General features: G+C 42.5%; 1 protein-coding gene across 1 annotated transcript in view; it reads left to right on the top strand.

The window, feature by feature from the left end:
• PRKCH (protein kinase C eta) overlaps positions 1 to 26,347 on the top strand; it is a 225,851-nt gene extending 199,504 nt beyond the window's left edge. The window contains exons 13-14 of the mRNA XM_032875251.1: positions 24,616 to 24,759; positions 26,078 to 26,347. Coding sequence (XP_032731142.1) covers positions 24,616 to 24,759; positions 26,078 to 26,224 — 291 coding nt within the window. The 3' untranslated portion in view covers positions 26,225 to 26,347. The remainder of the gene's footprint in view (positions 1 to 24,615; positions 24,760 to 26,077) is intronic.
• Positions 26,348 to 26,828: the final 481 nt, after the last annotated feature.

The following is a 26,828-nucleotide window of genomic DNA, read 5'->3' as shown; positions in this document are numbered from 1 at the left end:
AGGAGAAACACTGAGGAGGAAAGGCTTCATCCAGGTTTGGTGGTGAAGACCCTGTCCCCATGGGCAAATATTGGCTCTTTGCTCTCTGGCTGTGTTCCCCTGGGCACATAGTGTAATTCTGCGATGCCTCTGTTTCCTTATCTGTGCAAGTGGGGCATGAGCTAGTGTGTGGGGAATATTTGGAACAGTGTTCAGCAGAGGAGATGCTCAGGAGGTGGCCACTACTGTCATCAGTGGTAGCTGGGTCTATGAAAAGATTTTTAGATTTTTTGCCCTTCTCTTTGAAAAATGCTTACTTTGTTTATTGTATTAGGAAGAAGGTTTAAGGTATCAAGTCATGCTTAAAAAACATTCGGACTGCTTTCTGGCTTTAATTGCTACTTGATTTAATTAGAACAATATAGTTTTTTATTGCTAGAAGAAACTTTAGAGATTGTCCATTCTAATCCCCTCATTTTATAGATATGGAAACTGAGGCCCAGAGAAATTATGACTCACCAAAGGCCATTCAGCACCTTAAACAAGTAAATTAGAACCCTTGTGCAGTTTTCATGGGAAGGTAAGATGGTGCAGCCACTGTGGAAAACAAGATGGCAGGCAGTTTCTCAAAACATTAAACATAAAATTACCACCCGGCCTACAAATTCTACATCTGGATGTATTGCCAGAAGAATTGAAAGCAGGGACTTGAACAGATATTTGTACACCAATCTTCATGGCAGCATTATTCACAATATCTGAAAGGTGGCAACAGTTCAAGTGTTCATCGAGAGATGAATGGATAAACAAAATGTGGTATATGCATACAGTGGATGATCATTCGCCCTTAAAAAGGAAGGAAATTTTGAGGCATGTTACAACACGATGAACTTTTAAGGCATGCCTAATGAAAAGAGCCAAACCCCAAAGGACAAATGTATGATTCCACTTTTATGAAGTATCAAGAATGGCCTAGAAAGTCACACTTATAGAGACAAAAAGCAAAATGGTGTTTGCTTTTAGGCTTTTGACTAGGGAAGGGGGTGTAGGGAATTAGTGTTTAAGGGGCATGGAGTTTCAGTTTTGAAGAATGGAAGAGTTTCTGGAGCTGGATGGTGGTGATGATCACACAATAGTTTGAATGTTTTTTTTTTTTTAACCATTTTTTTAAAAAGATTTAATTAATTTATTTATTTGACAGAAAGACACACAGTGAGAGGGGGAACACAAGCAGGGGGAGTAGGAGAGGGAGAAGCAGGCTCCCTGCTGAGCAGGGAGCCCAACGAGGGCTCCATCCCAGGACCGTGGGATCATGACCTGAGCCGAAAGGAGACACTTAATCAGCTGAGCCACCCAGGTGCCCCCAGTTTGAACAATCTTAATGCTCCTGCACTATACATTTAAAAATGGTTAAGAAGGTAAATGTCATATTCTGTATATTCCATAATTTAAACAAAAATAGAAAAACAGACAAACAAACAGACCAAAACCCTGGGATCAGAATCCAAATATTCTTAAATCCTTGTCAGTGTTCTGAGCTAGACTACATCTGGCCATTCCCCATTTTTCTTCTACTTCCATTAATAAGATCTTGGGCACAGATATGAACAGGGTAGAGGCTGAAGAATAGAAGGAGGTTGGAGGAAATGGCTTAGGGCCCACCAAGGTTCAAAGAATGACCATGGAAGAGGATTCACTTAGGAGGTTAGGAAGAAATGATTTCAGGCCGTATAAACATCTAAATCCAAAACGTGGCTACAGTTTTATTTGTGGCAAAATAAGCCAATGGTTTCACAGTGTGAGCTACTCAGAAACTGATCCCTGCAGTAACTTTTGAGTAGTCCTAGCTAAGGAACAAATAGTCCTAGGCCAGATAACTGAGGGCTTGGGGAATCGGTCTGTGTTAAAAAGTTACGTAAGCCGAGACATTTTTAAGCAATCTGAACAAGCCTTCATATTTTGTCGTGCAGTTCCAGTTTAAGGTAAAGTGCATTGCTCTCTTTAAAAATACAGACTTCAGGGCGCCTGGGTGGCTCAGTGGGATAGGGCCTCTGCCTTCAGCTCAGGTCATGATCCCAGGGTCCTGGGATCAAGCCCCGCATTGGACTCTCTGCTCAGCAGGGAGCCTGCTTCCACCTCTCTCTCTCTGCCTGCCTCTCTGCCTACTTGTGATCCCTGTCTATCAAATAAATAAATAAAATCTTTTTAAAAAATAATAATAAAATAAAAATAAAAATATAGACTTCAAGCCCTTTTCTAGGATTTTGTTACCCGCTATGGTTCTGGGAGCTTGGTGACTTCATGAGTTCCTAACATTGAATGTTGACTCCATTGGATGGTGGCCTGCATGGTCCTAAAAATTGTCAGGAGGCCCTGCATGCTAAGTTTTGGATTATAATCACTTGTTATCACCCTTCATTTCACAGAGCTTGGCGACTGTTAAAAACACACAGAGGGGGGCACCTGGGTGGCTCAGTGGGTTAAAGCCTCTGCCTTCCGCTAGGGTCATGATCCCAGGGTCCTGGGATCAAGCCCTGCATCGGGCTCTCTGCTCAGCAGGGAACCTGCTTCCTCCTCTCTCTCTCTCTCTGCCTGCCTCTCTGCCTGCCTCTCTGCCTACTTATGATCTGTCAAATAAATAAATAAAAATCTTAAAAAAAAAAAAAAACCACACACACACAGAGAATTGCCGAGATAGAAAATCTTTAAAATGCTCTTTGTCTGAATCCCTGGTTGATCAATGAAGCTGAGACCCAGGGAGGTGACACAGCCTCATGAGGTAGCATGGAAGGAGCCCACACTAGCCTGGGAGGCAGGGGACTTTCCTCCACTCTTGGAACTGCTCTTCAGCCTATTTCTGCAAAGCAGGGGTGAGGACACCAATGGCACCCACTTCAAATGAGGGCATACACATGAAAGTATTTGCAAAGTGGCAAAACAGGAGTAAGTTACTAGTATTGTTGAGTTATGAGTAATTTCATAACATACTAAATGTGTTATTATCATCATCCTCTCCCTGAACAAGGGCCACCAACATCGTCAAGATTGTTAAGTGCTAAATTGTAGAGGAGGCTGGGTTCCATTTTTATTCCAGAGAGAACTAAATTGCATTTATCCAGGAGCTTTCTATCTCAACCAAAGACACATATTTGGGATGTAAATAACCAAATAGATACTGATCTGCCTATTCATTTAACAGGCATGAATCCATGCATGTTTGCATAGCAGCCATGGGTCTGCTAGGCTCAGGTACTAGCAGCAAGCTGGGGGTACAGAGAGGACCATGCCAGACATCATCTTTGCCTTCATGGAATTTAAGTCCAGCTGGATTGGGGAAGAAATCAAATGAGAGAAAAGGAATTCTACAAATAACTATCATTACCTTATAATTGATGTTAAATAAAATAATATTTTTGTTGACTTACCATTTGATTTTTTAAAAAGGTCTAAGGCTCTTTGAGAAGATATAACAGGTAGACCAAACCTAATCTAGGTCATCCAGCAAGAGCATTCTGAGGAAATGACATTTAAGCTGAACCCAAAGTTTCAGGTTGAAGGTTGAAGACAAGTTAGGTTCAAGAAGTACACAAAGATCTTAAAGAGTCTGTTCGAGTAACTCTCTAGCGATGTGGCTGGACTGTAATTAGCAAAGGTGTGGGGCCATGAGGGTTAGAGGACTTGAGGCTGAGCATGAAGGACACTGGAGGCCATGGGGAGGAGTGCCAAGATGAGTCATTGAAAGATTTTGAGCAAGTATGAGGACAAAATGTTTCTTTACGTTTAAGTGATCATTCTGGATATTTACAAAGAAATATTGTAGATCAGATGGAAGCATTTGCAGATGAAATATTGGGGATTTTTTTTTTTTTTTTTTTTTTGTAGAATAATCCAAGGGTGGCAGAGAGGAGCAGATGAAACAAGTTTGGGCATGTTTCATAAGTGTCAAGACTTCATGATGTTTACATACTAGTGTATATTTGAAAATTTCTAGAATAGCAATTTTTTTTTTTTTTTTGAGAGAGGGAGAGTGAGAGAGCTGGGGTGGGAGGGAGGTGGGGTAGAGAGGGAGAGAGCAAATCTCAAGCAGGATCCATGCTCAGTGTGGAGCTCAGTGCAGGGCTTGGTCTCCTGACCATGAGATGATAGTCTGAACTGAAATTGAGAGTTGGACACTCAACCAACTGAGCCACCCAGGTGCCTCAATAGCAAATTTTAAAAATTAACATATGAATCCATTTTATACAAGTTCAAAGTGTGTGTATACATATGTGCCTGTGTGTGTATATAAATGTATATATGTATACATATGTATATATGTATACACACACAGATTGTAGAAAAAGTGAACTCAGCCTTCATTTAATGAAACAAAATGATTCAACAATACAAACAAAGAAGAAATAATGTGAGCCACATACTAGCTATTGGGCTGATCCAGCTTTTTAAATTTTTTTCCGGTTTAGTTTTGAATTTGTTATGAAATGTTTCAGTAACAGTGGATCTGGATCCAACTATGCCTTTTGATTGCTGTTAAGAGTCTCAAGGTCCTGGACTGGGTGTCCATTTTTATGCTAAAAGATAAAATTATCTGTGGTTTTAGCAAATTCATTCTTTAACAGCCATAAACAGTCTCCCTACCTTCCCAAGAAGTATTTCTCAACCCCAAGTTGAATAACTATGTGTACCCCAAAGAAGGATTTTTAAATAAAGAGCAGTGAAGAAGACAGCTGTCTCTGGTGAGCTCTGCCCTGAGCTGCTCCCCTGCTGCCCTGTGGGATCCTTTCCTGTAGGCTGGGTCCGCCCTTTCCCACCAAGGCAGGAAGGGCCAAGATCTCCAAGCCAGCCTTTCACATCCTCTCCCTGAACCACTCTCAGCGTGGTAAGCCATCCCCCACTTGGCTTCTGAGATTTCCTGATGCTCTTTTCTTTGGAACATAAGGTCAGCCCTATTCCTGGAATTGGTGTCTGATGAATATTTTGGTTGCCTTTTTTTTCCCCTTCAAAACAAAATGTTTTCTGAATTCCTTCTTACCTTTTAAACTGGAAGGTATTATTATCTGTAGAAACTGTTTGGATACCCATTTTTGTAGCATACCATAGAATCATGGATGTCAAGGACCCTGTGGCTTGGTATGGTGTAATAATGTGAGTCCCCTGACGTGGGGATAAGGGGGTGTTCTTGTTCCCTGTTCCATAGAAAGTGAGTGGTTGAACAGGATGGGCACCGGTGTCGTACCCAACAGAACTCCCAAATCGATGTTACTTTTCGACCATAGTCCTTCCCATGATCACCTTTACTACCCGCCCCCCAAGGTTGTGAACTTCTGAGTTCTTAGTGTGTGCATGTCCAGGCATTTCATATAGATGGGGCGAGAGGCAGAGGACTTGCCTATGAGGACACTCCCCTGGGGCATAGAACCATCAGGAAGAGGGGAGCTGGAAGAACAGTGTTTAGCCCAGGACTTCTACTTGGGAAAAATTCCCAAATCATTAACCAGTAATCCTTACAACTAAAAATAACCATCACATACACAAGAAAACTGCAGTGGGAAGACTATTTTTCTTGCTTGTACTTCTGTCTCTCATTTCTCATCTTCCCTTTAAATGTGTATGTGAAATGTTCACATGTCCATGCTCTAAAAGCAAAACAGTCCCACCCATTCACGCTTATAGATGATAAAAACTGGCACTACCCACAGACATTAACACAGAAAAGATATATGAAGACATACTAGTGTAAAGGCACTCCGGTTCATGTCTTTAAAGCCAATTTTTAAAAATGTTTTTCTTTCCCTTGGTTTTAGGATAATACATGCTTTCTGTTGGCTGAATTTCCTTAACTGACACTAAATTATCCCCAAATGCTAATAATTGTAACACAGAAGAAAATACGGAGTTTGCTTAGAATTTTTGTGGTTGTGCTGAGTTTTCCCTCATGTAGCTCCAGAGAGAGAGAGAGCGAGAGAGAGATTGAAACTTGGGGAAGCCCTCACGAGTCCACAGAGCTTAAGAAGGGCCTTTCTGTGAAGTGAATCTTCCTTTGTGAAACATCATCTCCTGCGAGGGATCACGAGGCTCAGTGCTGACTCAGGTGAAGTCAGTGCCCTTCTCTCTGAGCTTACACAGGTGGCCAGGTTAAATAAGTGCTGAAAGGAGTTTGGTGTATTCTCCTGAGTCACCTTTGTCCGTTCAGGAGGCATTGTAAACTCGGCATTAGAGGGAGATTACAGAGCGCTTTTGTTCCTAAGCTTTATAGGAACTAAAGTGTGTGTGCGCTTGTGTGGGTTTGATCTGTCCTCACAACTCTCAGATTTCATCATCTGTGCCTTGTCTGCAGGAATTCTGTTTGCCTCTGTGCATGAAGGGAGAATCACAATTAATGCTGGGATCAAGTGTGTCCCATGTCTGCTGCCAGGCAGTTGACGAGAGCAGCACTGAATTTGATCCCCTCCATTTCCCACTCCCCTCCTGGCAGAATTCGAGATGCTGAGGAGGCATCAGCTGAGGAGGCAGTCAGCCTGAAGGAGGCTGAGGAAGTGGAGGAAAAACTGGGACCAACTCTGGATCATTAGAATTGATTTTCCAACACTGTGACGGGGAAAATCCAAAAGAAATTTACTGAAAGATCCTTTAGCAAGAGAGAAGGTTAACATGCAGCCAGACAGCGCTTTACTGGGACTGGAGTTCCCATGTGAGGAAATGGAGCTGCTCCACAGCCCTCTTACTGAAACTGCTAGTGCAATTAACATCTTTCAGAAATGAAGCATTTCCTTACAGATAGATCAATGCTAGTGTTTGCAGAAGACAGAAAAACACCAGTACACTGATCCTCCCACAGACTTATTTGGTATTTTTTATCATAGTTCATGAAAGGTACTGTTCTCAGCTTCCCTCCTCCTCCTTTTAGCTCATAAGTTTACTTAGGAATACAGGTCCTAATGTTTTATTTGTGGCTGGCAGTGTGAAGGAGTTTTTGTTGTTGTTTTTTTTCCTTCTTCTTCTTTTTTAAATGGAGTACTAATACCATTTGCCTCTTTAATTTCCATATCTCATCCATGAGGGTAAAGATATCAGAGGTTTTGTAAAAGGAGCATGGAAACCTTTGCTATGGGGTGATTTGCTAACTGAGATCTGTGGGTCAGAAGAGCTATCTGTTTTAAGCTGGAAAAATTCTTGTGAATAGAACTAGTATACTTTGTTTTCTTTCATGTGTTCTTTCCAGTTATCAAAGATCAATAATTTTTAGCAGTTGATGGTCAGGTTTGGTTTGGACACCACAGATAACGTGTATCCTATAAAAAGAAGGGTGTTGGCCTAGGTTCATCAGGAGGAAATAAAAGGCACTGTGTTGTGTTCTCTGGAGGACCCTTGTTTAGTACTTGCTTCCATTAAATAGCTGTATTTGGGGGGAATCACATCTGAAATGAAGAAGTGCTTTGGGCCTGTGGAGTGGCCACAGTGAGTAGAGCTTTCTTTTCCTTTAACACTCAGGAGAGCGGTAAAACCTGCCCCATCAGTCAGGGATGCTTGAGACAGACATTTGCCAGGCATAAAACCATATTGGCCAACACAAGTGTTGTCACAAGTGCCTGACCTTGGACTTCAATCTCTGGGACTTACCTCTGACCTTTGCCTTTTTTTAAACCAACATTGTCCTAGGACTTGAGACTCAGGGGAAGCTATAATGATTATAAAACACAGGAAAATCAGAGTGTTTGAAGCACTGAAAAGGAGTTAAGTAGAGGCCCACAGAAAGGCTGTTGGGTTCTAATCACTGACAGCATGAAAAATAGGGCCAACAAACCCACCGTAGATTTTAGCACTGGTTCTGCCCCCTTATGGGAACTGCAACAGGACAGGGCATTTACTTTACTGGCTTTCATGAGGAGAAAATAAAGTACACCGTGTACTGTGTCTCTGGAGAAACTTAAGGAATATTCTGATGTAGGTTAGTTATAAGTAACTTCTCAGTATAACTTCTCAGTTGATCCGTTGGTATTTTCCAAATGTACTCATGTGCCCCCTTCTTCATGACCAGCCCCAGGAGATTAGCTTGAGCAAGTTTTGTTTCATTTTACATTTCACAAAGACAAGTCCATGCGAGACCCAAGGAAAATGTGGCTTCTCTAGCTGAGGGAGGAAGTACGGTCACCTTCATTTCAGAATGTTAGCTCTTCTCTCCCGGAAATTTTAATGATAAATCTGAAAAGAGACAAAAGGGAAGATAAGACTGTAGAATCTTGTTAACAGCCCATAGTCCATGGAGGCCGTTGGTCTCCCTTCCCACCTGATGCCATGTAGGGCATCTGGCATCCTTGACAAATCCCAGAAGTTCTTCTTCAGATGTTTCTAGTAAGACCGTCATGCTCTTCCTGGGAAACCCCTTTCTGTCACTTCATGGCATTGAGTATTAAACTTTAATTGCCCTTATAAGCTTATATATGTCCCTTTAATTCCCCCTCCCTGAACATATTTCTTTTATTTAGAAGTGCCTCTTGCTGCCAACAACTCTCCTAGTATTTGAAAATTTCAACAGTGCCCCTTTATCTTCTTTTCTCCAATATAAAGACCGCCCAGTTGTTTCAAGTAAAGCAAGGTAGTCAGACTAAAGGATTCTTTAGGTTTAAGACTGGTTTCTCTCCCCCTTCTCTCAGTAGTACCCCCTGGTCCCATGGGCCTACGAAGGAGGTGTAACCTTGGGAAGCACACAAAGTGCTGTGTATTCTTATTCAAATGAGGTCCTGGATGTCATCCTGTGATTCCTCCTGACCTGTCAATCCCCACTGGTTTCTTTAATCCAGAATCCAAATGAGAAGATTGGTTGCCTCAAGAGGAGGGTTAGCGCAGTGACTGAAAGCAAAGGCTTCTAGTGCTAGATACGCCTGGGTTTGAATCCCAGCTTTACCACTCCTGAACTGGGTGGCATTGAACAGGTTACAGATTGGACTATTCCTCGGTTTTCCAATCTATAAAATGGGAATGATAATTAGGGTCCCTGTAAATATTATACAGAACAAATTCAAAACACTTAGGTCAATACCAGCTATAATACAAGAACATATAACATAGATATGTATATAAGGTAGTAATAATGGCTACCACTTATTAAGCTATGGCATTGACAAAAATTGTACCTTTTTTAAATTGATGTATAGTTAACATACCATATCATGTTAGTTTCAGTTTTATAACAGAGTGACTCAACAATTATATGCATTATGAAATGGTCACTACAATAAACATAGTTACCATCTGTCACTATACCAAATGATTACAATATTATTGACTATATTCCTTATGCTTTTATGCCGTGATTTATTTATTTTATAACTGGAAGTTTATACCTGTCAATTCCCTTCACCTCTTTTGCCTCTCCTCCCCCACCGCACCCCCTCACTGGCAACCATCAGTTAATTTTCTGTATTTAGGAGTCTTTTTCTGGTTTGGTTTTGTTTTGTTTAGATTCCACATATAAGTGTGTCATATGGCATCTGACTTGTTATACTTAGCATAATACATACTAGGTCCATCCGTGTTGTTACTAATGGCAATATCTCATTACTTTTTATGGTTGAGTGATACTCCGTTGTATATATATCCCACATCTCTATCCATTCATCTATGGAGGGACACTTGGGTTGTTTCCATATCTTGGCTGTTGTCAAAAAATGTGACAATAAACATAGAGATGCATATATCTTTTCAAGTTAGTGTTTTTGTTTTCTTTGGGTAAATACCCAGAGGCGGGATTACTGGATCATATGGTATTTCCATTTTTAATGTTTCAAGGAACTGCCATACCTTTTTCCATAGTGACTGCACCAATTTACATTCCCACCAATAGTGCACGAGGGTTCCTTTTTCTCCTTATCCTTGCCGACACTTGTTGCTTCTTGTCTTTTTGACATTAGCCATTCTGACAGGTGTGAGGTGATAGCTCATTGTGGTTTTGATTTTCATTCCCCTGCTGATGAGTGATGTTGTGCATCTTCTCATAGTCTGTTGGCCATCTGTATGTCTTCCTTGGGAAAATGTCTATCCAGGTCCTCTGCCCATTTTTTAATCTGATTGTTGGGTTTTTGGTGTTGTCTAAGTTTTTTCTGTATTTTGGATATTAACCCCTTATTGAATATATCCTTTGCAGATGTCATCTCCCTTTCAGTAAGTTGCCTTTTTGTTTTGTTGATGGTTTCCCTCACTGTGCAAAAGCTTTTTAATTTTGGTGCATTTCTCATAGTTTATTTTTGCTTTTGGTTCCCTTGCCTGAGGAGACATATCCATAAATATGTTGCTAAGGCCGATGTCCAAGAGACGCTGCCTATGTTTTCTTTGAGGGTTCTATGGTTTCACATCTCACATTTAGATCTTTAAAACATTTTGAGTTTATTTTTATGTGTGGTAGAAGAAAGTGGTCTAGTTTCATTCATTTGCATGCAGCTGTCTGGCTTTCCCAACACCATTTATTGAAGAGACTTTGCACATACATAGTCCTTTGTCATAGATTGACCGTATAAGTGTGGGATTATTCTTGGGTTCTCTTCTGTTCCATTGATCTCTGTGTCTGTTTTTGTGCCAGTACCATCCTGTATTTGATTACTGTAGCTTTGTAGCATTATTTGAAATCTGGGATTGGGCTGCCTCCATCTCCATCCTTCTCTCTCAAAATTGCTTTGGCTGTTGAGGGTCTTTTGTGTCCATACAGATTTAAGGATTATTTGATGGTGTAACATGGAATAAATGGAAAGATAATAACAAATAAGTGGAAAGATATAACATGCTCATAGGCTAGAAGAATTAATGTTGTTGAAATGTCTATACTGCCCAAAGCAATCTACAGATAGAATGTAATCTCTATCAAAACACCAATACTATTGTTCACAAAACGAGAGCAGATAATCCTAAAATATGTACCATTCTTTTTTCACTCCTGCAGATGCTCCCCGCCCAAATCCGTCTGGATCTGGATCGCTCTGTGCTTTAAGAATGGCCAGGTGGTCTACTGCCATAGGCGTGCAGATCACTAGTTCCAGGCCTGCCTAGTAAACTCTGCTCAGACCCAATCTGAACAAGCTAGAACAGCTTTCCTTCTCTTGGCTCTTCCAATATTCCATGGCAACACCAGTCTATATAATAACCTGTACTTGAGAAGATTAGTTTGTTTCCCCAGAGCTATTCAAAAAATACATTGTGTATCCTTCCCACCGGCCTCTAAGCCCCATCCTAGCCTCATCTCAGGTTTAAATATCTGTCTCTGCCTTCTGTGGAAAAGGGACATAGCAATGCCAAGTCAAAGTCCTGGTGTCTCTCTCACCAGCTAGCTGGCTCACATGTCCCCTTGTCCCTCTTAACCATGCTCTGGGCTGGCTGGTGCTGCCAGGATAGGTCATTCCTAGGTCTGTGCCTCCCCAGTGCAGCTGGCACGAAGGGCTGGAAGGAGGTGGTTGAGGACTGGTCTTCATAAGCACGCTAGTCTCTGCCTGTTACACTGGTGACAGACCTGTGACTGCAGCAGGCACACACAGGCATGCATTTTGTCACCCCCCCACCAACTGGACGCCCAAGGTGAGGTTGGCCATCATAGCTGTGAACCCTTCTCCATTCTGGGTCCTGTGTTCTCTCTTGCCCTCCCTTCCCCAGCATTCTCTGTAGAGCCTTAGAATGCCTTCTTCCCATTTTGGAGCATCTCCCTGGAATATTGATGGGATGGCCTGTGGGATGGTTCCCTTCCCTTCTGATTTGCCAGCATTAACACTTTCTGCTCTTTGGTCTGAAATTGAATGAAAGGAGAAGGTCATTTTGTTTGTCCAACAGCCAAATCCAACTATTAGAGAAAATACAGTGTTTTCTCCCTCCTAGAAGAAAATCTTATTAGACTAATTGGTCTATTTATATACCAGTCATCTTCCTCTGCAATCAGACAGATTTTGAAAGAGGAAAAAATAGCCATTGCCTACATTTTAATGAGTTTCAAAGTACATTTGGATCCTGTTTTCTCAAGAGATGTTATTATACAAGGTTAGTTTAAAGTCTGTCCTCTGGAACATTTGCTGACAACCAAAGCCTCCTGGGGCACAGCAGAGCTTACCAGACATGCGAGTGCTGCCCCCGGCACTGGGTTCACAAAGAAGTTGCCCCAGTGTACCCTTCATCCTGCACTCAGTATCTCCCTTCTGTGTTCAAGCAGATACAACTGAATAGCAAAACCTGACTGTTACTTGTATTTCTTATTTTAAGATGGTCTCTTAAATCCTTGCTGTCAGAAAAAACTATTTTCCAGAGACCATCCTAACAACCCCACTGTTGGAAACTGTGAAAGCAGAAACAGACCTTGTTGTGTCTTTCGTGGCCACAAAGTCAAGTAGCAGGGAAAGCCAGATGAGCCTCGGGGTCAAGGCTGCCATCAGACTTCACTCTCTGAGGTGTGCTGTCCATGCCTCTGGCTTTAGGTGGAACAGGATGGACCTACAATGGTTTAACAAGATGCTTACTAATGCATTTATTGAGGGCTTGTTTTGTGCCAGGCATTTTCTTGTCATAACAGCCTTATGAAGTACAGGAAGATCTCCGTTTTATAATTGAGGAATCTGAGGCCCAGAGAAGGTAAGAAATTTGTGCAAGGTCACACAGCTCACTGGTACACGAACACACAGAGTCAAACTGCAGAGCCTAACCAGTTAACCTCTGTGCCCCCCATCAAAGGAGCTCTTCTGTCCTTTCCTTGGTGTGCAGGAGGCTTGCCAGGACATTCTTGTACAAGCCTGGTCTATGTTTCACTGGAGAGCTACCTTCAAGAGGACACAGATCTGTTTTCCCCTGTAGACCTACCTTTTCCGCAGCCGTGAAAGAACTGTTAAGCCTCTATGTATCTCTGATTGCTTCGGTAGTGAAATTCCACATTAATGAGGACCCCAAAAGGAAGGAGAATACGAATTGAATGCATTTGATGAATTGACCCCTCGCTCTCCAGTTACCTTGACACATTCGGGGTGGAAGCAGATTTTCCACCCTGACCTTCTCACTTAACTCTTTGCAGCTTATAAAGCACTTTTATTGACCCTAGAAAACATTCTGCTTCCTTTAGTAAATGTGTCCAGAATCTTTCCTGAAGTCACTTTCTTTTCTTCATTGGCTGACTTTTGGACCTCGGTTGGGGAAAATGTCGGTTGAGGCGAGGCAGGTTTATGTGTGACCTTAGACATGGACGGATGATTGCTTCAAACATTGTTGGTAACTTGTTCAGCATTTGGGTCCCATTAGGGACATAAGCAAACAGAGGAACGTTTTCTGCAAGAAGGATCATGCATCACTTCACGGCAGCGGGAATGCAGCATGTAGGGAGAGTCTTGTGCCTGGCCTAGGGCAGCAAGTCCCCCTTCTCCTAGCCCTGCACACCTCTAACAGGATGCACCGTCAGAGCTTTCAGGACTGGGCTAGTGATAAATGTTCCCTTAACTCCCCATCTTTGTATCTTTGGAGCAGTAGTTGTGAAGAGAGGCTAAGGTTCCTCCTCGCAGTGGTACCTGTCCTGGCTTCTGTTTCATGGTATTCATCCTTCCTGCCTTTAAAAAAATTTATTTAATTATTTAATAATTATTTAAGTATAGTTGACACAGTGTTATGGTAGTTGAAGGTGTACAACATAAATGATTTGACAAGTCTCTGTGTTCTACTCTGCTTGCCACAAGGTGAGCTCTCGTCTGTCACCATACAACACTATTACAATACTACTGATTTGGGTCGCTCTGCTATCTTTTATCACTGTGACTTCTTCCTTCGATATCTCCCGCTACCCTTCACCCATTTTGCCCATCCCCCCCAGGACCTCCCCCAATCCCTCACCCCCCCGGGCAACATCAGTTTGTTCTGTTTTTATGGGTCTGTTTCTGCTTTTTGTTTTAACTTTTAGATTCTACATATAATTGAAATCATATGATATTTGTCTTTCTTGGAGTTCTTTCACTTAGCATAATACCATCTAGGTCCATCCATGTTGTCACAGTGTTGTCACAAATGGTAAGGTCTCATTCTTTTTATGGCTGAGGAATATCTCAATGTACATATATACCATTCCTTACCCATTCACCTCAGTGGCCACTTGGTTGCTTCCATATCTTTGCTGTTGTAAATATTGCTACTATAAACATAGAGGTGGCATCTAGCTTTATGAATTTGTGGGGTTTTTTTTGTTTTCTTTGGGTAAATACCCAGAAGTAGAATTATGAGGTCTTATGGTATTTCTATGTTTTTTAAGATTTTATTTATTTATTTATTTATTTGACAGAGCGAGTGAGTGACAGAGGGAACACAAGCAGGGGGAGTGAAGAGGGAGAAGCAGGCTTCCTGTGGAGAAGAGAGCCTGATGGAAGGCTCGATCCGAGAACCCTGAGATCATGATCTCAGCCAAAGGCAGACGCTTAACAACTGAGCCCCCCAGGCGCCCCTCGTGTTTCTGTTTTTAACATTTTGAGGAAACTCCATACTGTTTTCCACAGCAGCTGTTCCAATTTACATTCCCACGAAGAGTGTGTGAGGGTTCCTTTCCCCCCACATCCTTACCAACACTTGTTATTTCTTGTGTTTTTGATTCTCATTGTGGTTTTGATTTTAATTTCCCTGATGATTAATGATGTTGAGCATTTATTCATGTGTCTATTGGCCATCTGTAAGTCTTTGGAGAAATGTCTATAAAAGTTCTCAGCTCATTTTTAATTGGATTTTTGGTTTTCTGGTATTGGATTGTGTACGTTCTTTCTATAGTTGAGATACTAACCCTTCATTGGATATATCATTTGCAAATATCCTCTCCCATTCAGTAGGTTGCCTTTTCATTTTGTTGATGGTTTTCGCCACTGTGCAAAAGCTTTTTATTTTAATACAGTCTCAATGATTTATTTTTGCTTCTGTTTCCCTTGCCTAATGAGACATACCTAGAAAAATGTCGTGAAGGCCAGTATCAAAGAAATTACTGCCTATGTTCTCTTCTAGGGGTTTTATGGTTTCAGGTCTGACATTTAGGTCTTTAACCCATTTGTTTATTTTGTATATGGTGTAAGAAAGTGGTCCAGTCTCATTCTTCTGCATGTAGCTATCTAGTATTCCCAGAGCCATTAAAGAGACTGTCTTTTCCCCATTGCACTACCTCTTTGTCATAGATTAATTGACTGTATAAGCATGAGTTTATTTCTGAGCTCTCTATTCTGGCCTTTTGAAGTATGTGTCTGGTTTTGTGTTAGTACCATACCATTTGATAGATGTGCAGCATATCTTGAAATTTGGGAATGTGACACTTCAGCTTTGTTCTTCTTTCTCAAGATGACTTTGGCTATCCAGGGTCTTTTGCGGTTCCATACAAATTGTAGGATTGTTTGTTTTAGTTCTGTGGGAAAATTTTTAATATTTTGGTAGGGATTTCACTAAATCTGTAAATCACTTTGGGTAGTGTAGACAGTTTAACAATATTAGTTCTTCTGATCCATGAGCATGGAATATCTTTCCAGTTGTTTGTGAGGTCTTCAGTTTCTTTCATCAATATTTTATACATTTCAGAGTATAGGTCTTTGACCTCCTTGGTTAAGTTTATTCCTAGTGATTTTATTCTTTTTGATGCAATACTAAATGGAATTGTTTTCTTAATTTCTCTTTCTGCTACTTTGTTAGCAGTATATAGAAATGCCAACGGGGGTACCTGGGTGGCTTAGTGGGTTAAAGCCTCCGCCTTCAGCTCAGGTCATGGTCCCAGGGTCCTGGGATCGAGCCCCACGTCGGGCTCTCTGCTCAGCAGGGGGCCTGCTTCCTCCTCTCTCTCTGCTGCCTTTCTGCCTACTTGTGATTTCTGTCTGTCAAATCAATAAATAAAATCGTTAAAAAAAAAAAGAAATGCCAATGGATTTCTGTGCGTTAATTTTGCATCCTACGACTTTACTGAATTTATTATTTTTCATAGGCTTTTTTTGGTGGAGTCTTCGGGATTTTCTATATGTAGTTAACATGTCATCTGCAAATAGTAACAGTTTGACTTCTTCCTTGACAATTTAAATGCCTTGTATTTCTTTTTCTTGATAATTGCTGCCACTGGAATTTTCAGTACTATGCTCAATGAAAGTGGTGAGCGTGGACATCCTTGTCTTGTTCCTGATCTTAGAGGAAAAGCTCTCAGTTTTTCCCTACTGACTTACATTAACTGAGGGTTTCTTATATGTGGCCTTTATTTTGTTTGTTTGTTTATTTTTTTAAGATGCTTAAAGGACTGAACCAGCCAGGCGTCCCACAAGCCTTTTTTTTTTTTTTTAAGATTTTGTTTATTTATTTGACAGACAGAGATCACAAGTAGGCAGAGACAGGCGAGGGGCGGGGCGGGGAGCAGGCTCCCTGCTGAGCAGAGAGCCTGATGTGGGGCTCGATCCCAGGACCCTGAGATCATGACCTGAGCCAAAGGCAGACGCTTAACCCACCGAGCCACCCAGGTGCCCCCTGTGGCTTTTATTTTGTTAAGGCATGTTCCCTCTAGCCCCACTTTGTTGAGAGTTTTTATCATGACATATGTTGAATTTTGTCAGATGCTTTCTCTGCATCTATCGAGATATGATTTTTTTCATTTTGTTAATTGATTTGCAAATATTGACCCATCAGTACATCTCCAGAATAATTCCACTCAATCGTGGTGAATGAACTTTTTAGTGGATTGTTGAATGCCGTTTGCTAATATTTTGTTGAGGACTTTTGCATCTGTGTTCACCAGGGATATTGGCCTATAGTTCTCTTTTTCTGTACTGTCTAGTCTGGTTATGGTATCTGCGTAATGCTGGCCTCATTGAATGTATTTGGAAGCTTTCCTTCATTTTATGGAATAGTTTGAGAAGAACAGATATAAAATTTTCTTTAACTATATGGTAGAATTCATGTGTGAAACCACCTGGTCCTGGACTTTTGTTTATTGGGAGTTTTTTGGCTACTAGTTCAATTTCATTAGTAGTAATTGGTCTGTTCAGAGTTTCTATTTCTGAATCAGTTTTGGAAGATTATATGTTTCTAGGAATTTATCCATTTCTTCTAAGTTGTCCAATCTGTTGGCAAATAATTTTTTTTGTAGTAGTCTCTTACAATTCTTTGTATTTATATGGTGTCAGTTGTGACTTCTCTGTTTCTGATTTTTGGGGGTCCTTTTTTTCTTAAGGAGTCTAGCTAAAGGTTGATTAATTTTGTTTATCTTTTGAAAGAGCCAGCTCTTGGTTTCTTTGATCTTTCCTATTGTTTTTATAGTCTATGTTTTATTTATTTCTGCTCTAATTATTTCTTTCCTTCTACTAACTTCAGGCTTTGTTCTTCCTTTTCTAGTCCCTTTAGGTATAAGTTTAAATAGTTGGAGATTTTTCTTGTTTCTTAAAGTAGGCCTGTATTTTTAGAAATTTCCCTCTTGAAACTGCTTATGCTGTGGCCCAAAGATTTTGTTCTACTGTATTTTTATCTTCAGGTTTTTTAAAAATTAATTCTTACATGCTTAGTAGCATGTTGCTTAGCTTGACATGTTTGTGTTTTTTCCGTTTTTTTTTTTTCTTATGATTGATTTCTAGTCTCATACTGTTGTGGTCAGAAAAGATATAGGAAGGATTTTAATCTTCTTAAATTTATTGAGACTTGTTTTGTGGCCTAATGTGATCTATCTTAGGGAATAGTCTTTGTGCACCTGAAAAGAATGTATTCTGTTGTCTGAAAAGAGTGTATTCTGTTGTTTTGAGATGGAATGTTTTATATTTATCTGTTAAGTCCATCTGGTCTAATGTGTCATTCCTTGTTTTATTATTTATTTTCTGAATGGATGATCTACCCATTGACATAAGTGGGGTGTTATAGTTCCCTACTATTATGGTATAACTGTTAATTTATCCCTATATATAAGTTTTGGTGTGGGGCTCATATAACATCCTAAATATACAGCAGTCCATATTCAGTTGATGGTCACTTAAGTTCAAACATACTCTTTTTTTAAAATTCTTGGATATCAGGCCTTTATCTGTAATGTCATTTGCAAGTATCTTCTCCCATTCTGTGAGTTGCCTCTTAGTTTTGTTGACTGTTTCCTTTGCTGTACAGAAGCTTTTTATCTTGATGAAGATCCAAAAGTTCATTTTTGCTTTTGTTTCCCTTGCCTTTGGAGACATCACATCATTAGCCATCGGGGAAATACAGATCAAAACCACAATGAGAAACCACCTTATACACCAGTTAGAATGGCAAAAATTAATAAAACAGGAAACAACAAAAGTTGGCGAGGATGTGGAGAAAGGGGAACTCTCTTACACTGTTGGTGGGAATGCAAGCTGGTACAGCCACTCTGGAAAACAATATGGAGGTTCCTCAAGGTGTTAAAAATAGAGCTACCCTACGACCCAACAATTGCACTACTAGGTATTTACCCCAAAGATACAGATGTAGTGAAAAGAAGGGCCATATGCACCCCAATGTTCAAAGCAGCAATGTCCACAATAGCCAAGGAATTGAGATGCCCTTCAACAGATGAATGGATAAAGAAGATGTGATACATATAGACAGTGGAATATTATTCAGCCATTAGAAAGGATGAACACCCACTATTTGCATCAACATGGATGGAACTGGAGCAAGTTATGCTAGGTAAAGTAAGACAAGCAGAGAAAGACAATTATCATATGGTTTCACTTATGTGGAACATAAGCAATAGCACGGAGGACCGTGGGAGAAGAGAGGGAAATCCGAAAGGGGAGAAATCAGAGAGGGAGATGAACCATGAGAGGCTATGAACCCCAGGAAACAAACTGAGGGTATCAGAGGGCAGGAAGGTGGGGGGATGGGGTAACAGGGTGATGGATATTAAATATTAAGGAGGGCACATGTTGTGATGAGCATGGGGTGTTATATGCAACTAATGAGTCACTAAACACTGTATCAGAAACTAACAATACAGTGGCTAACTGAACATAATAAAAAAAATAGGGTTATTTATTTGAAAGAGAGAAAGCAAGAAACAGAGCACGAGTGGAGAGGGGGAGAGAGGGGTAGAGGGAGAGGCACACTTCCCACTAAGCAGGGAGCCCACTATGGGGCTCAATCCCAAGACCCTGTTATCATGACTTGAGCCAAAGGCAGACACTTAACTGACTGAGCTACCCAGGCGCCCCAGTTCAAACATATTCTAAAAATTTTTTTTTACTCCCCATTCCATGTTTTATATATATGTAGTCACATTTTACATTTTTTTTTAATTTATAATTTTCTTCTAATTATGGCCTTTTCTTTTGCACTTAAAAAAGTCCCTTTAAGGGGCACCTAGGTGGCTCAGTGGTTAAAGCCTCTGCCATCAGCTCATGTCATGATCCCAGGGTCCTGGGATCAAGCCCCACATCGGGCTCTCTGCTCAGCAGGGAGCCTGCTTTCTCCTCTCTCTGCACCTGTCTCTCTGCCTACTTGTGATCTGTCAAATAAATAAATAAAAATCTTAAAAAAAAAAAAAAGTCCCTTTAACATTTCCTGTAAGGCCAGTTCAATGTTGATGAACTTCTTTAACCTCTGTTTGGGAAATTCTTTGTCTCCAATTCTGAATGGTAATCTTGCTGTTTAAAGTATTCTTGGTTTTAGGTTTTTACCTCAGCACTTTGCAGGCCAGAAGAGAGTAGCATGATATATGCAAAGTTTCTGCTAAAAAAACAACTGATAACCTCATGGGGTTTCCCTTGTAAGTAACTAGCTGCTTCTCTCTTGCTGCTTTTAAAATTCTCTATTTTTAATCCTTGACATTTTAATTACTTGTCATAATGTGAGCCTTCTTAGGTTCATCTTGTTTGCAGTACTCGTTGCTTCCTGGAACTGGATGTCTGTGTTTTTCCCCAGGTTAGGGAAGTGTTCAGCTGTCACTTCTTCAAATAACTTTCTGTCCCTCTCTCTCTCCTCTTTTTCTGGGACCTCATAGTGCGAATGTTTGTTTGCTTGATGCTAAGAGATCCCTTAATTTGTCATTTTTAAAGATTCTTTTTTCTTATTTGCTGTTCAGCTTGGGGTTTTCCTTTATCATTCGCTAGATCACTGATCCATTCTTCTGCATCTGCTAATGGACTATTGATCCCTCTCATGTACTTTTCCTTTATTTTTCAGCTGATTTTTTAATATTTTCTATTTCTTTGTTGAAATCCTCATTTCTTCCATGCTTTTCTTCAGTCCAGTGAAAATCTCTATATTACATTAAACTCTATCAGCATATCACTTATCTCCATTTCATTTAGTTCTTTTTTGAGGTTTTTGTCCTGCTCTTTCATTTGGAACATATTCCTCTGTTTCATTTTGCTTGACTTTCCATTAATTTTTATGAATTAAGCAGAATAGCTACTTCTCCTAGAGCTGAAGGAATGGTCTGTTGTAGGGTTGTTCCCCTATAGACTATGTATACCTGGTGACTTTGGTTGGTTCACTGGAGAGGCTAGGGTGGGCTGGGAGTCCTGGGGCACTCCATGTTGGGGTGCCCTATTGGGATGGCAGGAGTTGAAGTGGGTTTGGACTGAGACAGTCCTGCAGCTCTTTGTGCAGAGGGTGCCCTGGCAGGACAGCTGGCATGGGCTGGGGCCCTCCCAGAGAGAAGGCGGCACTCTAGCAGGATAGCTGAAGCTGGTGCAAGCCAGGGGGTCCCCAAGTATTCGGCACAATAGGCACCTGTAGCCAAGGCTGTTGCTGCCCAAGGTACTCTAACAGGGGGGCCCTGGTTGGGCTGCTGGAACTGAGTTAGAAGGTCCCAGAGCACTTTGTACTGGGGGAGCCCTAGCAAGTCACCTGGAAGCAAAGTCGTGTGGCCTGGAGTGTCTCAGGTATGGTGTGCTGTGTCACCTAGGCAGGAAGTCTGGAACTGTAGTAAGTGCTGACCACAGGTACCCTGGGGGCTGCCTTGCTGGGGCTACCCCAGACCAAGGGCCTGGGGTTCACCGAGGTGTCAGGCTCACTAGGGCACTGGACCTTGCTCCTCTCCATGCTACCAAGGTGGAGGGGGACTGCACTCATAATACTCGCCAGCCCCTCCAGCCTGGAGAGATTTCTAGCATGTCTCCTGCCATTTGTCAAGCTTCTAGGGCTGAATGCTTTATATTCTAGTTGTACTCTTAAATGATTTTTTTCTGTGCTCCAGGGCAATTGAATATACTCAAAGTCTCTCAATACTATTCCTCCCCACTTTGGTTTGCAACATTGATTGTTCGCTTTATGAGCATGTTACCCTGTCTCCATCTAGCTTGTGTTGTGCAGAAGCTGTTCGGTCAGCCCTCAGTTCCTCTCCAGGGAAAACTGCTTTATAAAATAGGTGTAGATTTGATATGTCCAGGGATGAGGTGAGTTTGGGGTCTTCCTAGGTTGCCATCTTGAACCAGAAGCCCTGCCCTGGCTTTTCTGTCCCTGTGCCAGGGCTCAGAACCATGCAAAGTCAGTGAGTGAAGCCCGCTAGCTGTGAGGCCGTGTGGAGTGGTGGGGCATGTGGCTGACCAGGAATCATATGCTCCATCTGAAAAAGCAGCCACTGCTGGACTGTAGGCCCTGTATATCAACCAGTGCAAGTTTAGTGTTCTAGAATATTCTATTTTCTAAGAGAAAGTGAAAAACTTGACTCTTAAATGACATTTCCTAGTTTTTAAATATTTGACAAGTAATTAAAGTTATTTTAAAACATGCTGTGTGAGCCAAATAAGATGTCTGAGGCCTGGGGCTGGTCTTACTTCTATACTCTCTTTTCCCTAGTCTTGCCTGCCCTACCAGCTTCATCTCTTACCCTCTCACCAAATGTTGCTATCTCAGACAGATCTCTAATCCTTGCCTGCACCCTGGATTTACTTGACTAGTCATTTCCATGGGGATGTCTGCACACTTCAAATGCAAAGCTGAGCTCAGCCTCCCAGATCTGCACCCTGTCAGGTCTTGAGAAATGCTGGATGTTTTTGTTCCATTCCCCCAAAACACTGCTATTACTAATGTTACTGCTTCTGTGGTTAATGCTACCAGTAATTGATTGCCCTTTTTTTGTTACTGATGTCGGTTATCCAGTACCAACCCTCCAGCAGTCAGCCAGAGCAGACCGTGTGACCCTGAACTCCTGCTCACCCTTACTGCAAGGCCAGCCAGTGGGGATTGTGTTCCTTCTTCTTCCGCAAGCCCTCTAGGACTTGCTCCTGTCTTTGCCTTCCCACTAACCAGAAACCTTGCTTGTTTCTGAACTTGTCCAGTCCTCTCAGCTATTTTCTCCACCTCTTAACTGTCCACCCGCCACCAATAATCTTACCTCCTCCTTCAGGACGTACCCAGTACACTGTGGCTGGAGCCTCACTCACCTCTCTCTAGGACTCTGGTGGCTCCCATAGGCTAGCCCTCCCGGCTCTCCACCCCTCCCCCGGCGCCAGTCACACCACACTGTATGTTCCTCTGCACCTGTGCTGGCTTTTGGGCACGACTGTCTTCTTCCTTCAGGCCTGTGTTCTTTCCCTTCATCCCCCTCCTCTCTTGTCAAGTGCCACTGAGGAGTCGTGACCAGCCCCTCTTCAAAGCCGCCACACCTTCTCTTTTCATTTCACCCAGCTGTGATTGCCACAAAGCTTGCTGGCCTCTTCCCCCTTCACTCGATCAGCTCCTTCGTGGACAGGCACTGTCTTTGCCATCTCTGTCCCCACAACGGCTGGTACACGGCCTTGCATGCACTAGACACCACATAAACCTTTGTAAATTGATCCCCCTTTTATACTGGAGAATGGCTGTGTCTAACGGGCTCAGAACAAGATACTAAAAGTCAAAACTAAACTGTCTGGTTATTCAGAAGGACCTACCAGAACCCAAGAGAAGGTATCCGGCTAGTGAAAGGGTTATTCTGACGGTCTCCCTTTCCAGGGATGCAGCATTTAGAGGAAGAACAGCCGTGATTTGGTCTCCTTTCCCTCACGCCCAGTACCTCTCCACAGTGCCCCTTGGAAGTCTGGCTTCAGTGCCTGGGGAAAAGAAAAATGGACAAAGTCTGCTGGACACTGGGCTTCTGCCACTCTGGCAGCGAGAGCCAGGCACTGTTCCTTTTGCCCAGAAGAACAAGTTGTACCCGCACACTCACAAGATGTCCTCTGCTCTCCTCATTGGCAGGCCTGGGAATTTCCCACAAGCCACTGGGGTCTGTTCTACCATCCTTGTACTCTAAGGTTTTCTGCAGCATTGTTTGTTAATGAGCTCTTAGAATAGATGTCTGTCCTATTAGGGATTGGATCCCCGTGCTTGTTTCTCTTGTGTACGTATTTCCCCCTTCCTTTCTGAGTGCACAGGCTGATCCAACAGAACCTAGGCAGCATGAACACCTCGCTGTCACAGAACTGAGCTAAATGCTTGGACCTGTGCCGCTCTGAAAGCCCCTCAGACTTTCGGGCTGCATCTGCACTCCAACCCCACCTATGGCCCTGAATTCTTTGTCCGTAGGAGGGAGGAAAAGCTGTTAAACCCCACTGGTGTCTGCATTTTTTCTTGGCTCCCTTGGAGGGCTGTTCAGCATGTTCTGAGGTCTCTCCTGTCAGCTACGCTTAGGGAGTTCTGCAGCCTTCTCCCCACCCCAGGGCCACCAGTGGAGGCTTTGCAGCTCTCGACCCCTGGCCAGGCTGGGATGCTGCCTCCCAACACTGCCTTCAACCACAGAGGCTTTTTATTTACTCTGAATATTCCACAGCAGAGCGAGAGCTTTTCTCTAGTTCTCACAGATCAAACTTGGTTAAAGATAACTTGATTTAAACGTTACCACAAAACTTCTTAATCCAAGGCCATTTTTACTTTGAATTATTATTTTAAATCAGCTTGAGTGTCTTTAAAATTGAAAAATCACATTCTGGCCCTGAAAAGCAAATTATCCTGTGCAAATCCTTGGTTTGGACAGGATCAGAACACCTTACGGGCCTTTTTGTCAAAGATGATTTAGTTCCAAATATCCTGATAGGAGCTCAGCCTAAGGGAAGTTACCCGATTGGTATATATACAGAGGATTTATCTACACACATTGCTTAAATGGTCTACGTAGGAAGCTTCTTAGTCATTCACCATTTCAAAATAGAAGGGTAGGAGAAGAGAGCATCTTTGTTGCATAAAGAAAAGTGGCCAACTTTGGGTTTTTTTACTCTCACAGCTTCTTCCCACAGATCTTCGAAATAATGACCCTCACTCTTCTCTCTGTGGTCTTGTCAGAGAGTAGGAACCCTGGCCGACTGGTCAGGTCCTCAGAAAATGGCACAGCTGTTCTTAAAAGTAGCCCTATTCATAAGCTGTGGGCTGTCGGCAACTGCAGTGTTGGAGAAAGGCACACTATTTTATAAAGAGTTTTTCTTTAAAAGGGAAAGAAAAATACATGGTATTTACAGTGAAGAAAACTGGACCCTTCAGCTTTATTTTAGCGGCCACGTCTGAAATGGAAGTGGCAAAGGCCATAAATACACACAAGCAATTGCGCCTTTCAGGGATGACTCATGCTGGCGGTGCCCATAATGGAAAATTCAGCCAGTTAAGCAAGATCAGCCAGAAAGCCTCACACAGTCTCCTCTGCCAGGGCTAATGTCTACCATCTTGTGACCTAATTGTTGTATGTTATTGAATGATCGACTCTCTTTCTTCCCCTCTCAGTTCATGACCAAGAACCCCACCATGCGCCTGGGCAGCCTTACGCAGGGCGGAGAGCATGCCATCTTGAGACATCCTTTCTTTAAGGAAATCGACTGGGCCCAGCTAAACCATCGCCAAGTAGAACCACCTTTCAGACCCAGAATCGTAAGTGTTTAAGACCATCAGAGTAGACTTTCCTCTTTCTTAAAATGTCTCCATGTTCTACCAAAATCTGTTGTCCCCTATGGAATAACTGAACCAGAAGTTCAGCCTCACCCCTGCAAGGTGGGCTCACCCAGGAGGAGGCTGGCCCTTGAGGCAGCCTCTCTCTCCTTCCAGGTTACTTCTCTCAAATTTTTCACCTCTTGCTCTGGAATCCATTCTCCCTTAACCTAAACTTTCTGGAGTGTAAAAGACCTAAAACTTTCTAGGTTTCCCCAAAAGATTGGGGCTGAGAAATTCATCGTTCTTAAAGTTTCCTCACACACCCCCGGTACCTTTCCCAAGCCTTCAAGGAAGTAGAAAAGGCATGAAATGCTACCCATCTCACTGAACCTGGCTCCTTGGCTTGGAGAGCCTGGGTCTGGATCAGCTACTGCTGCCCAGACCTCAGGCCAAATCCCTTTGACTCGAGAAATACCAGGCACGCCAGGGGTACCTTCCCAAGCAAGGTAGCTGAGGGGGCACTCCTGAGGGTGGTCTAGCTCTGGCTTTGGGTCAAGAGATCCACAGTGGAGAAAGCAGAAACATATCTTCAATTAGACCTCTCATTTTTCTTACCTAACAATGGCAGAAGTGAGCTTTCCAGCATTAGTTTATAAAGATGTAAAATATCAACATTTCCAAACATACAGCCAGCTTAATCTGTAACAGCCCCCAAGGTTGAGCACCAGGCACCCAGCTGTCAAGCCACTTCCTTTACCAGGCCTTCCCTGCCAATGCCTCAGGTAGGAGGGAAGGCTTTGGGAGCGAGACAACAGGAAGCCAACTGGTAAGTAAAGCAAGAGGCAGTTGCTTCCTAAACTCTGTGCTTCCACGTCTTTCAAGAAAATCTCTTCAAACCTAGAGTCCTGTGTATAAGCAATTGGTGAGCCAAGTGTGAACTTACACTCTGTTGACAACCAAGTGTGTGTGTCCCTCAGTAGAGCCCGTTGAGAAGTGGCACTTTGGTGAAATGCCAACTAAAGGGTGTTTGAGAGGGCTGGATCAGGTGACCAAAGTAATTGCTTTGCCTCCTGGCCTGAGGCGGGCCTTCTCGGCAAGATTTCCATGGGGTTAGTGAAGTGGGGGGTTCCCAAATGCCCATAACAATACACAGCACAGCAGAATTACTACAACGCGCTTAGTCCTAATGGTCCTAACTGTAAACACTGCGGCTCCCAGGGCCGTAGAGCCCTTCTGACCTCCCCGGAGAGGGTGCAGGCCCAGGGAAGAGGAGAAAGCCTCCTGTGCCTAAAATCTGACCCTTGTTTCCTTTTGACAGAAATCCCGAGAAGATGTCAGTAATTTCGACCCTGACTTCATTAAGGAAGAGCCAGTTTTAACCCCAATTGATGAGGGACATCTTCCTATGATTAACCAGGATGAATTTAGAAACTTTTCCTTTGTGTCTCCAGAATTGCAACCTTAGCCTTATGGGGAATGAAAGGCATGATAAAGAATCACAAGCAGATCCAGACTTTCCAGGAATTTCCTTTGTGGGGCATTCCCCAGTATCAGCCTTAGAACAAGAACCTTACCTTCAGAGCGCAGGTGGAAAGGAGGTCAGGATGTCAGCTCTTTCAAGTCCTCATGAAGCCAGGGTGCTAGAAAGAGTGGATACCGAAATGAGATTCTATGAAGAAGTATACTGCTCAACCTAGGAGTTTCCACGGTTCCTCTGGGCTTGGGATATTAGAAGGAACCAACACAAGAGAAGGTGTGAAGAATCAACTCGATCCTAGAAATTCTGAGCCAACCGGCTTTTCACTTCAACAGGCAAATCAAGACTTGGTCTGGGCCATCCTGTGCTCTTCTTAAGCCAGTGAGCACTGGATACCAGCAGACTGCAAGAAGTCTGTAAATGCTAATGAAGTATTTGAAGGTAAGGAAATGAATGGCTTTCCAAGCAGAATGATTTACTCTGAAGAAACAAAACTCACAGCGTAAAGCCCTGTCTTGAAAACAGATGTTGGGCATTGGGCACCAAGACAACTGTTCCAGCTTATTCTCTTACCCTCACTTGAACGGATATT

This window comes from Lontra canadensis, unplaced genomic scaffold (genome assembly GCF_010015895.1).
Source record: "Lontra canadensis isolate GAN:19392208 unplaced genomic scaffold, GSC_riverotter_1.0 scaffold55, whole genome shotgun sequence".
Classification (NCBI taxonomy): Eukaryota; Metazoa; Chordata; class Mammalia; order Carnivora; family Mustelidae; genus Lontra; species Lontra canadensis.
This window is presented reverse-complemented; position numbering and strand designations above follow the sequence as displayed.